General features: G+C 35.2%; 1 protein-coding gene and 1 long non-coding RNA gene across 2 annotated transcripts; one reads left to right on the top strand and one right to left on the bottom strand.

Moving 5' to 3' along the window:
* Nucleotides 1-2,869: 2,869 nt before the first annotated feature.
* LOC126653629 (uncharacterized) lies at nt 2,870-3,723 on the top strand. The gene is made up of 2 exons (XM_050347568.2): nt 2,870-3,384; nt 3,454-3,723. The coding sequence occupies exons 1-2, from the start codon at nt 2,879-2,881 to the stop codon at nt 3,653-3,655; spliced, it is 708 nt and encodes a 235-aa protein (XP_050203525.1). The 5' UTR covers nt 2,870-2,878; the 3' UTR covers nt 3,656-3,723.
* A 3,976-nt stretch (nt 3,724-7,699) lies between these two features.
* LOC126653639 (uncharacterized) lies at nt 7,700-10,147 on the bottom strand. The gene is made up of 4 exons (XR_007632291.2): nt 10,038-10,147; nt 9,874-9,952; nt 9,701-9,768; nt 7,700-8,594 (listed from the first exon to the last, which is right to left on the bottom strand). It is a non-coding gene; the product is annotated as an uncharacterized LOC126653639 (long non-coding RNA).
* Nucleotides 10,148-13,568: the final 3,421 nt, after the last annotated feature.

Raw genomic sequence — 13,568 nt, 5'->3', positions numbered from 1 at the left:
TGAACATTTTTCAGTCAAGGTTCAACATTTTGAAGGGGTAAATGTTATATCAAATATTAAGAAAATTTTGTCACCTCAAAATTTGGAAAAGTTTTCAACAAGTTGTTTTGGGTTTTTTCTTAAAATGAACGACTATATATTGCAACCTCAATTGGTCCACAGTTTACTTTTGAGAGAAATAAAACAACCAAACTATTATGAACTGTGGATTAATGTGTCGGGCAAATTGCTCAAATTCTCTCTTGATGAATTTGCAGTAGTTACTGGTCTTAATTGTACCGAAAACGTTGATATGAAATTGTACAAGAAATCTGATTCTGATTTTAAACTCAACTGTTTTGGAAATATTACAAAGGTTTCAAAAAAAAATGTAGAGGACAGTTTCTTATTGAAGCGTTGGTCCTCTGAAGAAGAGTCTTTCAAATTGGCGGTTTTGTATTTTGTCGAACTATTTTTGTATAATAACCAGGCAGACGCAATTGTTCGTGAGGAACATATCAACATTGTGGGTAACGGGGAATATAAAAATTTTGCTTGGGGCAAAGATATTTTTCACTGTACGATTGAGTTTTTAAAAAGCAAGTTGAGTTCAGTAAAAAGATGTGATTTTCTTAAGAAAAACAAGAATGTTGGTGTACCTCCCAACACTTGTCGGTACGATGGTTTTCCTCTTGCTTTTCAATGTTGGTTTTTTGAATGCTGCCCCGCGTCAAATGGAACCTTGGCTGAATGTTCTGGAAGTCACATCCCTCGTATTTTGAAATGGAAGATCACAGAATTGAGGCAACGCAAGTATTTAGATCGACATTTTTTTTCACAATCTGCTGAAAAGGTATTTGTTATTGTTCCATTTTCAAAGCATAGGTCTTATAATTATATTGTATTACTTTTACTTAATTGTTTTATGCTTATAAGTTAGCATAACTTACTTATTACTTATATATTAGTTATCTATTAGTTAACCACATAATATACATAATTAGTTTTCTGGTAGTTAACTGTTAGACATTAGCTAGTTAACCAATTTATATTTTCTTTTATGTTGCATTGATCAAGACATATGCTTACAATAAACTTGACTTACTTTTGTTTAATTCAGTTGAAACCGTCCAACCTACACCCAACTGCTGAGGAGAGATCAGTACTTAATTTGGGTGGCATGTTCCTGAAAAAGAAGCGGAAAGCGGCAATCGAGGAAACAATGCATGGAGGCAATGTTGATGCTAGTTTGCATGCAAAAATTAAAAAGCTAGACATGGATCAAACCAGTATGTATACTGAATTTACATTGTTCAAGAGTTTTGTCGAGAATAAGTTCTCAGAAGTTGTTGGTCTTCTTGGGGATTTGAAGAGCCTAGTTTCGAATAGTGTTCATAACGAACATGTCAAGGTAAACCTTTAACAGGATTGTACTTTTTAGATTCCAATTGTTTTTTTTAACTGGTTGTGTTTGTAGGAGGACGATTCTGAAGACGACGAGCAAACCCCAGATGCATCTGACGATGAGACAACTTCAAATAGTTCCGAAAAAAAAGAAGAAACCTGGCTTGAAGGTCATGACATTGTGGCAAATGTCAATGAAACAATTGACTCAACTGACCAAAATGATCAAGGAAAGGCAACTGACCAAGGAACTGAACATGAAACAGCCCTTCATGAAGAATCAAAAGTGAGTGAGCAAGGAACTAACCATGAACACCAAGGAATTGAACATGCTGGTCAAGAAAAAGAGACTGAGCAAGGAACTAACCATGAACACCAAGCAAAAGAGAGTGAAACAGCCCTGCATGAAGACCAAGGAACTGAGCAACCTGGCCATGAACAAGTTGCTGAAAAGGTTTAATATCTTTTAATTTTTTGTATATTTTCATTCAAGTTTGGTGTTTTCACTAAAAGGTTGATATTTTTTTTTTCTATAAGGTTGTTGCATTCAATGAACTTCAATGTCCAAGTCTCTTTGACGACATTGATCCAAGTGCGTTACACAAAGCAGCAGACATAGTTGAGAGGGAGTTTGAAATTTCAAATGCAACGGAGGTATGGCCGTAATTTTACATGTTTTTTTTAAATATTATCAGTCGCATATTGCTATACTTTCTTTGATCAAATTAAATGTATTATTTTATCTTTTTAAGGTGGCATCCACTGATCCAAGTGTTTAACATAAAGCATAGTTAATTATTAGTTATCTATTAGTTAACTGTTTAAATATTAGTGAACTACAAGTTAACCATTAATTAATGGTTTTGTTTTCACTATTTCTCAGGACCCACCTATTGATTGTACTCCGGTAGCTGTTTATGTTCCACGCAGGAAGGTCAAAGGTTTGAATCCTCTTGATGATAATCTTGGTAGCATCAGACATTCACCTCAGATGGATGCGTGGCTTGCTTGGATTGACATTGGATTTAAGTAAGCTATGTGATTCAAGTGTTTTTAAATTAAAAAACTACTATTTGTAAAAATATTGAATTGTTTGACTTTTTTGTTTGCTGTTTATAGGAGAAATAACTATGCACCTGCTGACAACATATTGGACCACGGTTTAAATCTAGGAGTTCTCACCATTTACGTAAAGCTGTGGTGGCATTCACTCGTTTATCGTGGCATATTCTTGGACGACACTGTAAGTCCTTATGTCATTGTTAGTTATAATAAAATATAATACATGTTCACAGTTAACTACTAGTTAACTAATAATACACTTATAGTTATTTTGTTACATAACAGTTATCTTGTATTGATATAAGTTAAGGATTTAATAGTATAATTGTTCATTATATAACTTAACAGTTAACTAATGGTTAACTTCCAACTCTTTTTTTTAATTATGTATATTAACTTTTAACTTTTTTTAATGCAGCATATCGACGTCGACATGTATTTTATTCGCAAGAAGGCTAAGTATAATCCACACAATGGATTGCGAATAACCACCACAGATTGTCTATTTGATGACAGAATACAGGGGTTGTTTATGCTTTATACGAAAAACAAGGGCGATACATCAACGGTCGTCGATCTAAACATTGCTGCTGATTACGTCCAAGGTTATGGCATTCTATGCAACACTCCATGGAAAGATGTGGATGAGGTGCTGTTTCCAATGCATTTAACCAACAAAAAACATTGGGTTTTGGGTCGTCTTGTGTTTAAAGACAGGTGTGTCTACGTTTACAATTCGTTGGACACTGCTACGTCCAAGAAAGAATCAGAAAAAGCTGCGAAGAAATATTCAGTCGTGCTTCCCAGGATTTTCGCTCTTTTGGATATTTACAATCTTCGGACAGACATAGACCTACAATCACCTGCCTATCGAAATAAATTGCCGGATTCCCCTTTTTCCATTTCATATGTCACTGATCTACCAATTCAGAAGAAAAGGTGATTTTTTTTATATTGAATTACATATCTTTTATTCCTATTTATTTACTTGTTTTTCTTTTTCATTAGCGATTGCGGAGCATTTGTTTTGGCTTTCGCTGAACATTTGATCAAAAGTCAACCAATTCCATCAGAGTTTTTGATTGAGAGCCATCGTGAACGGATTGCGTATCTGTTTTTTAAGTATGCAACCATGAAGCATGATAACAACATTGACAGTGATGAGGAGGTGGAACCCAAACCAAAGATGAAGGGCGTTATCAGAATTTAACTCTGTTTTACACATTGGAATTGTTTTGTTTTTTTTTTAGATTTACAACATTAATAGGTGTTTAACTGTTTTTATCCGACCTTGTTTTTTTGCAAACATTCGTTATTCAATCATATATTGTATTTTTTTTATATATTATCTGTTTTATTTAATTATGTCGTACATTTTTTTAAATTGTTGTTTATTACAAGTTATCTTATATGTCACTATTAGTTAACTAAGACTTTTTATGTTTAAAGAATATTTATACAAAATTAATAAATATATATTAAAAACCATACTAGTTAACTAATAGTTAACTACACACAGTTAAGGAATTAACAATAAATTTTAAAACCATACTAGTTAACTAATAGGTAATTGCTCATAGTTAAGGGATTACTAAAAAAATTTAAAATTAACATGGTAAGGGTTTATTTTTTTTATTAAAAATGATAATAATTTTTAAATATAAACAACAATTTAAAATCATCTAAAATAACATTATTCTTCTTAAATTAGAAATATGACAAAATTAACTTCACTTTGGAAGATTACGGCATGTTTTTTTGTTATGCCCCCGGTTTCCACATCTGCTACATGTATTTTTTTTCCCTTTCTCTCATGACATGGCTTCAATCTTTGTTTCTTCGGTCGTCCTGCTGGAATTTTTCCCTATTGGCGGAAGAACGTCGGCATATTCCATGTCTTCTGCGTCATCCCAATCGCTTTGGCTAGGCATCGGAAAAACAATAGCCTCATATATTTTCACTAAATTTTCTTTTTTGAAAAATTCTGCACAATGTTGATAGGGATCCATGTGGTATTTGCAAAACACTGCAACTGCATGTGCACAAGGTAGCTCATCTTTTTGGAATCTACAACAACTGCATGCACTACAAAAAATTTGGCTTCTTGTGACAAAAAAATATGTGACAAACTATATTTTGTCATAATAAATAGGTTAGTTGTGACAAAAAAAATTATTTTGTCACAATGAGAGTTCAATGAAATGATATTGCGACAAATACATATTGTGTCAACCATTTTTGTCACTATAAAAAATAATTATGTTTGTTGTGACTAACTATTTTGACAAAAACATGTTTTGTCGCCGTAATTTAAAATATTTTTATTATGACAAAATTATTCTTATCATAATATTTAAAAAAGTTGTGACAAATTTTATTTTGCAGCAATTAGATATATTTTGTCACTATAAAATTTAATTACGTTTGTTGTGACAAAGTATTTTGCCAATAAAAGATATTGTAATAAATTAATATTGTGTCAAATTTTGTCGTCACTTATAAAAAAGTAAATATGTCTTTGTGACAATGTATTTTGCCAAAACAAATGTTTTGTTTTCGTATTTTAAACCTACAGTTATATAGACTGCATATGGACCTGATGTCAACCTTATGTCAACCTTATAAAACACAAAATAGAGTATGAAAAAGGAAGTGCAGAAAATATATATGTTAAGGAATAACTCGAAAAAAACTCTTTCCACTACTGTTTATTGTGTCAAATTTATTTGTCAATAAAAAAACTAAATTTGTTTTTCTGACAAAATATTTTGCCAAAACAAATGTTTGGTTCCGATATTTTAAAAAGACAGTTATAATATTTATTGTGTCATATTTATTTGTCACTATATAAAAAAGTAAATATATTGTTGTGACAAAGTAATTTGCCAAAACAAATGTTTTGTGCTTGTATTTTAAACTATAGTTATAATAACCGTAAATAAACCGTTTATTGACCATATGTCAACCTTATGAAACACAAAATACACACAAAATAGAGAAAGAAAAACTAATTGCAGAAAATAAATGGTAAAATAGAAAATATATACAGTTATAATGAAAAAATAAATTTTAGCATAATATTTAAAGACTTTAGTAACGAATTTATTTTTCAGCAATTAATTAAACTTATATAATGTTGTGATAATTAAATATTGTGTCAAATATTTTTGTCACTATAGCAATTAATTGTGTTTGTTGTGACAATGGGTTTTGACAAAAACTGTTTTATCACTGTATATTAAAAATACAGTTATTATGATAAAATAAATTTTATCATAATATGTAAAAATATTGTGAATAATTTTATTTTTCAGCAATTAAGCGAAATTAAATGATATTGTGATTAATAAATGTTTTGTCACCATGGAATTGAAAAAAAATTTTATGATAACAGGTTTAAATGGGTTATGAAATTATATTTTATTTTGATAAAAAAAGGTATATGACAATTAAGATTCAAATATCCAAATTAGGTTAATCGAAGCACTCTTCATTAGGGAAAAACTTTTTTTGCTGAATATTGACACCACACTACCGCATCAATTCCATACGTTTGTACGCTTCTCACGCCGCCGCACTTTCATTGATTTGTGTTTGTTGATGCTTATTTGTCCAGGTATTTTTTAACTTATGAAAAGAGACTAAATTGATTAATGTAGGATGAATTTCACATTCAAATTGCTTATTTGTTCAATTGATAATTTAATTTTTTAACTGATTCGTACAAACTCGAGGTCGGGCTTAAAACTCGACGACTTATCACCTATTCTCGAGTTTATTAGCTCAGTAAAATCAAGAACTCGAGGTTTTGCTTCCATTTCGTCGAGTATTAAGACTTACATCAAGTTTGTGCTTTGACAGAGATAAAAAAGTCGAGTTAAGGATGTAACTCGTCGACTATTAAGCATGACATCGAGTTTAACATTGCAAACGACGTATAAACTCGAGTTAAGTTTAAAAATTCGTCGACTATATAGGCTGACCTCGAGTATGTTTTAACAGTAACACTAACCAAATGTTAGCCTTGTTTTAGAACTGCAGGTAGTTCAGGGAAAGAAATTGGATATATTTTTAAAATAGCTAACGGTATCTGATTTGTAATGGGTAAGTTTTAATTATATTTTCAATTGATAGATTTGTACCAAATATTGATGTTGCCTAATATATTATTTTGGTATTAAAGGGACGCCATCAGACAAAAGTTGGATGACGTCGTACCGATTTAGTTCATGTTATATTCAAGGGGTCAAAAATTTTCTGAATGTTGCAAAAGACTTTACTGATTCAAATGGCAGAGTTCGATGTCCATGCAAGAACTGCATCAATATTTATTTGAAGCCATTGCAAGAAGTAAAAATGGATCTATATCAATATGGAATTAGTGAAAACTACACAAACTTGGTGCACCATGGTGAAACTTCTCAACCTCGTGATAGTTTAGATGGCTCTATTAATTCGGACAATGAATTGGAGGATAGTGGAAATGATGTTTCATAAATGTTAGATGATATGTGTAATGCAACTTTTATGGACACCGACATGGAAGACAGACTTCCCAATCAAGATAATAACATGCTAGAAGGAGAAGTAGCAAAATTTGCTAAATTGTGGAATGATTCTCATTGTGAACTATATCCTAGAAGTCAAAAATATTCAAAGCTCTCTTTTCTTCTTAAGATGATTAATATCAAAGCACTCACAAATTCTAGTAATAAGTCATTTTTTTCGAATTTGGAGTTGTTCAAGGATGCACTCCCGAGAGGAGAAACCCTTCCAAGCTCAAGTTATGAGGTTAAAAAATTGATGCGTGATTTAGGACTCGGTTACGTAACTATTGATGCTTGTGTAAATGATTGTGTGCTATTTTGGAAGGAAAATGAAAATCTTGACACGTGTCCAACTTGTAAGGCCCCTAGATGGAAATTAGGTTTCGGAAAACGCAAGAATGTTGCTCAAAAAATTCTTAGACACTTCCCTTTAGTACCTAGACTTCAGAGGTTATTTATGTCTAAAGATATTGGTGAAAATATGAGGTGGCATAAGGAGAAACGTGTAGATGATGATACGATTAGACATCCAGCTGATGCTACGGAATGGAAAGATTTTGACCAGAAATATGCTTGGTTTGGCAAAGATGCTCGTAACGTGCGACTTGGGCTTGCTAGTTGTCACGACCCATTTTCATGAATCGCGACCGGCGCTAGGGTATGGGTATGGTTGTACCAAAACCCGTAGCTAGCCTTGCGGATAACCAATTTATAACATTTAAAATAATGTACCTGCATAAAACCACATGCTCGGGGGCAACCGAGACTTCGGCCTAATCTAGAAGTACATAGAGCAATATATATATTTAACGTACGCTTATCTCAGAATAATCTCCAACAGTATGGCAATATAATATAAATACCATAAACACTGTAATCATGCCAAAGCGATAAAGTAATAGTTGGACCAATCCAACAAACAATAGTCAAAACTATAAACGTAAGACTAAGACAAGAATAATATGAAACTACTACTGCGGTCTAAGAGTTTAAAATAGTTCGACTCTTTTATTCTGAAAATAAAATAAAAACCTCCGAGAATGAAGAAACGGAGATCGACCAAACGCTCAAATCATAAACCTGGAAAATTTGGGAAAACAACGGGGTCAGATTTACTGAGTAGAGTTTATATAACCATTTACATTTATTAAGTTAAAAACCTTTAAAACGTTTAATAAAACATTTTCATTATGGATTTTCAATGAAACCCTAAACCACAATTCTAAATCCATTGTCGTATCGGTGAGACGTATCTCAATAACCGATCCCCGACTATCACTTAATAAATAGTGAGCCCAGGAGACGTATCTTCCACCGGTGCCCTCACTAAGGTGAGACGTATCTCAAACCTACCTCAATACCATAATCATTACCGGTGCGCACGCAGTCCCGATGATGCCCATCGAGTAGCACGTTCCAAATCAAATCCACAATGCGGGAAAACAGTTCGAAAGCTGTTTATACATATATATACATACAAAATATAATAGTTGCTTAATAAAGAGGTAAATAGAGATATAAACTCACTGCTTGCTAAATCCACGTGATCCTGACAAGCAATCTAACTCTGGTTCGCCTCTGAAGTACGAACAGTCGACGGGTCTAAATAAAATATTAAAATCATAATTAAAATCAGACCCTAACTCTAAAGAGTACTAGACACCACATAGGACTAGCACAACGCAAAACCAAGTCACATTTAATAAACACGTATATTAAATGCATTCCAAATATAACCCAAGTTATAAAATATAATCATAAACATATTTAAAATGGTATATAAATTAATTTAAATAAATCCATATAAGTGAGTCAGCCGAGTTATCAAAACTACCAAGCTTCTTCCCACTTGTTGAGTGACCATAGTCTAACCCAAACGAAACTTATTAATTTTATAAACCCGAGTTTATTAAATTAAAAATACTTGATAAAACAATTATCTATATTAAATAGAATTTAATATCTTATAGTTCAAGTAACCCAAGTTACAACCCAAAAACTAAATTATTTAAAGTCTATAAAAGTTTAGGGACTAAACTGTACTTTAGCCAAATAGGGACTAAACTGTACTTTAATCGATTGAATATCAAATTAATTTCCAATCCTTAATTTACTAAATAATAAATCAATTAGAAGTCCAAAAGTTATAACTAAACTAAAATAAGTCTTTTAGAAACTTTCAGGTACTAATTTGTAAATTAGCCAAATTGACATATCCATTAAAATTAAATATAATTACCCTAGTAATTATATTAATTTAAGTTATTAAATATTTTACGTATTCAAATTGTCTATTTAAAATCAAAAGAGTTCAAGCTATTATTAAACAAGATTAATATGTTAAAACTAACTTGAATAATTCAATTGATTTAGGTAAAACAATGCAATGATCATTCATGATATTTGACCATCTCTTTTATTTCAAAAGAACCACTTTCCCTCTAACTTAATCTGCCAATTGCTACAACTACATAAAAGCTATAATTCATAAACAAGAACAAGAACAGAAGCATAACAATGGCAGCGAGTTTAACATTTTTGACTATGAAACCGTGTCGCATACGCAAGCAAATAACAAAGAGATCCACGATATAACAATCATCCACCAACATGAACCAAAGACAGTATCAAGAACAAAAGAAACGGCAGAAACATAACATGAACGTTTCGAAATCGAAACGGCGACGAAACGGGAGTTTGGTACGTACCGTTTGGAGAACAACAAGCTTGATGATTCAGAGATGGGATGAGGTTCGAATGACAAGATAAACAAAGCCTAACATTAACAAAATTTCATGCTCATGAGATTCTAGAAAGCGGTAGTCATATGAATCCCAAAGCGATAAACCGAACGGCATTAAAAACAAGAGATTCAACGTACCAATTTGATATGAAACACGTAAGGATTAACAATAATGAAGTCGTCTGATTGTAGTTGCGATAAATCCACCGATACGATGCTAGAATAATGAGGCTACGAGTTAACAACGGCACGAGACGATATCGAGCATCAATCAAAGAAAAGAACAAAGCGAAGATACTTACCGGATTGGAAAGGATGAAACGAATGAAGGTAGGTGAGGTCTCAGATTTGCTAAGGAGGAATGGTGGCTGAGTTTTTTTTTGTTAAATGTTGAAAGAAAATATTAGGTTAAAAGAAGAAAGAAACGTGAAATCATAAATAGGAAGATGATTCTGCAAATGGTTTAGGAACCAATTTGTATGGGCTTTAAAGGCATGGCCTATTGGCCTATTATGTTACAACAAAAACAAATGGCCCATAGTTCACGTGAACCATAAGAAGAAGTTTGTATGCATGGCTTTTTCCTTTTCTTTTCTTTTTTTCCCTTTTTTTTTCTAATCAAAATAAATACTTAACATATCTAATTTAGTAATAATAATGATAATTTAGATAAAGCTTGACGGAATGTAAAAATTGATAATTAAAATAAAAAAAATAATTTAAAAAAATAATTTAAAAATACGGGATATTACATTCTCCCCAACTTATTAAAAATTCGCCCTCGAATTTAAACACATAAACAAATAACACCAGAACAACACGTAACACAAGTAAAAATCATAAAAAATCACAGAAATTAAGATATCGTACCTCACGGAAAAAGAAAAGGATAGCGATTCCGCATATCCAACTCGGTCTCCCAAGTACACTCCTCTACAGAATGATTGCGCCAAAGAACCTTGACCATCGGAATCTCCTTGTTCCGCAATTTACGCACTTGCGTATCAACAATCTCAACTGGCTGTTCCTCATAGGACAGCTCCTGGTCAATCTCAACACTCTGAGGCACAATCACATGCGAAGGATCAGAAATACACTTCCTCAACATAGAAATGTGAAACACAGGATGTACTAACGACATGTCTGGCGGCAGAACCAGACGATATGCCACCGCTCCAATCCTCTCTGAAATCTCATAAGGACCAACGTACCTCGGTGCCAACTTTCCCTTGACACCAAAACGAACCACGCCTTTCATAGGCGAAACCCGAAGAAACACAAAGTCTCCCACTTGAAACTCGATGTCTTTCCTCTTCGGATCAGCATAACTCTTATGCCGACTAAAAGCTGTCTCCAACCTCCGTTTTATCAACGGTACCTTCTCTGAGGTAATCTGAATAATCTCAGCACCAGACAACTTCCGCTCGCCGACCTCTTCCCAGCAGATAGGAGATCGACACTTGCGTCCGTACAGAGCCTCATAAGGTGCCATCTCAATGCTCGCATGGTAACTGTTGTTGTAGGAAAACTCAATCAACGGAAAATGAGTATCCCAGCTACCCTGAAAGTCAAGAATGCACATCCTGAGCATATCCTCCAACGTCTGAATAGTCCTCTCAGACTGACCGTCAGTCTGAGGATGAAAAGCTGTACTGAAGTCCAATCGAGAACCCAAGGACTCCTGTAACGCTTTCCAGAACCTCGAAGTGAAAACAGAACCTCTGTCAGAAACAATCGAAACCGGTACACCATGCAAACTGACAATCCTGTCGATGTACAACTGAGCCAACTTCGAAGCAGGATACGAAACCTTGATCGGAAGGAAATGAGCTGACTTGGTCATACGGTCAACTATCACCCAGATGGAATCGTACCCCTGTCGAGTACGTGGTAAACCAACAACAAAGTCCATGGCAATCCGCTCCCACTTCCACTCTGGAATAGGTAGTGGTTGTAGATAGCCAAAAGGTCTCTGATGTTCCAGCTTCACCTGCTGGCAAGTCAGACACTTGGAAACGTACTCTGCAACATCCTTCTTCATTCCGCTCCACCAATACGTACCCTTGAGGTCATGGTACATCTTGGTAGATCCCGGATGAACACTATAAGCTGATCTATGCGCTTCCTCCAGAATCTGGTCTCTCAAACCATCTGAATCCGGAACGCACAGTCTCGAACCAAACCTGAGAATTCCGTCAACAAAAACAAACTCGGAATTCCCATCCAGATGGATCTCGTCCATAATCCGTTTCAATTGTGGATCCTCAGCTTGTAAAGCTTTAATCCTATCAATCAAAACCGGCTGCACTTGCAGATGTGCCAACAAACTCCCGTTCTGAGAAACCTGAAAACCGTAGCCCGAAGCTATCAAACCATGCCATTCTCGAACCATGGGTCTACGTCCAACCTCAGAAATATGGGCTAAGCTGCCCGAAGACTTGCGACTTAACGCATCGGCTACCACATTAGCCTTACCAGGATGGTACTGAATAGTACAGTCGTAGTCTTTCTGTAACTCTAGCCACCTCCTCTGTCTCAGATTCAGCTCTCGCTGATCAAAGATGTACTTCAGACTCTTGTGATCAGTGAAGATCTCGCAAGTCGCACCGTACAAGTAGTGCCTCCAGATCTTCAGAGCAAAAACTACAGCAGCTAACTCCAGGTCATGTGTAGGGTAATTCACCTCATGCTTCTTCAGCTGACGAGAAGCATAGGCGATCACCTGTCCATGTTGCATCAACACGCAACCTAAGCCAATCCGAGAAGCATCGCAGTACACAGTAAAACCCTCTATGCCAGAAGGCAACGCCAAAACAGGAGCTGTAGTCAGAATCTCCTTCAGCTTCTCGAAACTTGCCTCACACTTGTCGGTCCACTCAAACTTAACACCCTTCTGTGTTAGTTTAGTCAAAGGTGCAGATATTCGAGAGAAATCCTGCACGAACCGACGATAGTAGCCAGCTAACCCAAGAAAACTCCTGATCTCGGTAACTGACCTCGGCCTCTGCCAATCCATGACCGCCTCAATCTTCTTCGGATCAACCTTGATCCCATCCTTCGACACCACGTGTCCTAAGAAGGTAACCTGTTCCAGCCAAAACTCGCACTTTGAGAACTTAGCATACAACTGATGCTCTCGCAAGGTCTGTAGTATAGTCCTCAAGTGATAAGCATGCTCCTCCTCACTCCGAGAATAAATCAGGATGTCATCAATGAAGACGATAACAAACTGATCCAAAAACGGCTTGAAAACCCGATTCATCATGTCCATAAACGCTGCTGGTGCGTTAGTCAACCCAAACGACATGACTAGAAACTCGAAATGCCCATAACGCGTTCTGAAAGCAGTCTTAGGCACATCGACATCTCGAATCCGAAGTTGATGATACCCGGATCTCAAGTCAATCTTGGAAAAGCACTTCGCACCTTGCAACTGATCAAACAAATCGTCGATGCGAGGAAGAGGATATCTGTTCTTGATGGTAGCCTTGTTCAACTGTCTGTAGTCGATACAAAGTCGAAAGGAACCATCCTTCTTCTTAACAAACAGAACTGGAGCACCCCATGGAGAAGTACTCGGTCTGATGAAGCCACTGTCCAGAAGTTCTTGTAACTGCTCCTTTAACTCCTTCAGCTCAGCAGGAGCCATCCGATACGGCGGTATCGAAATAGGACCAGTTCCAGGAACAACGTCAATGCAGAACTCGATATCCCGATCAGGTGGTAATCCAGGCAACTCTTCTGGAAAAACATCAGTGAACTCATTCACTATAGGGACAGTGTTCATACTGCCCACCTCAGCATCCATGTCTCTAACCACAGCTAAGAAAGCT

Source organism: Mercurialis annua, linkage group LG6 (assembly GCF_937616625.2).
Source record: "Mercurialis annua linkage group LG6, ddMerAnnu1.2, whole genome shotgun sequence".
NCBI lineage: Eukaryota > Viridiplantae > Streptophyta > Magnoliopsida > Malpighiales > Euphorbiaceae > Mercurialis > Mercurialis annua.
This window is presented reverse-complemented; position numbering and strand designations above follow the sequence as displayed.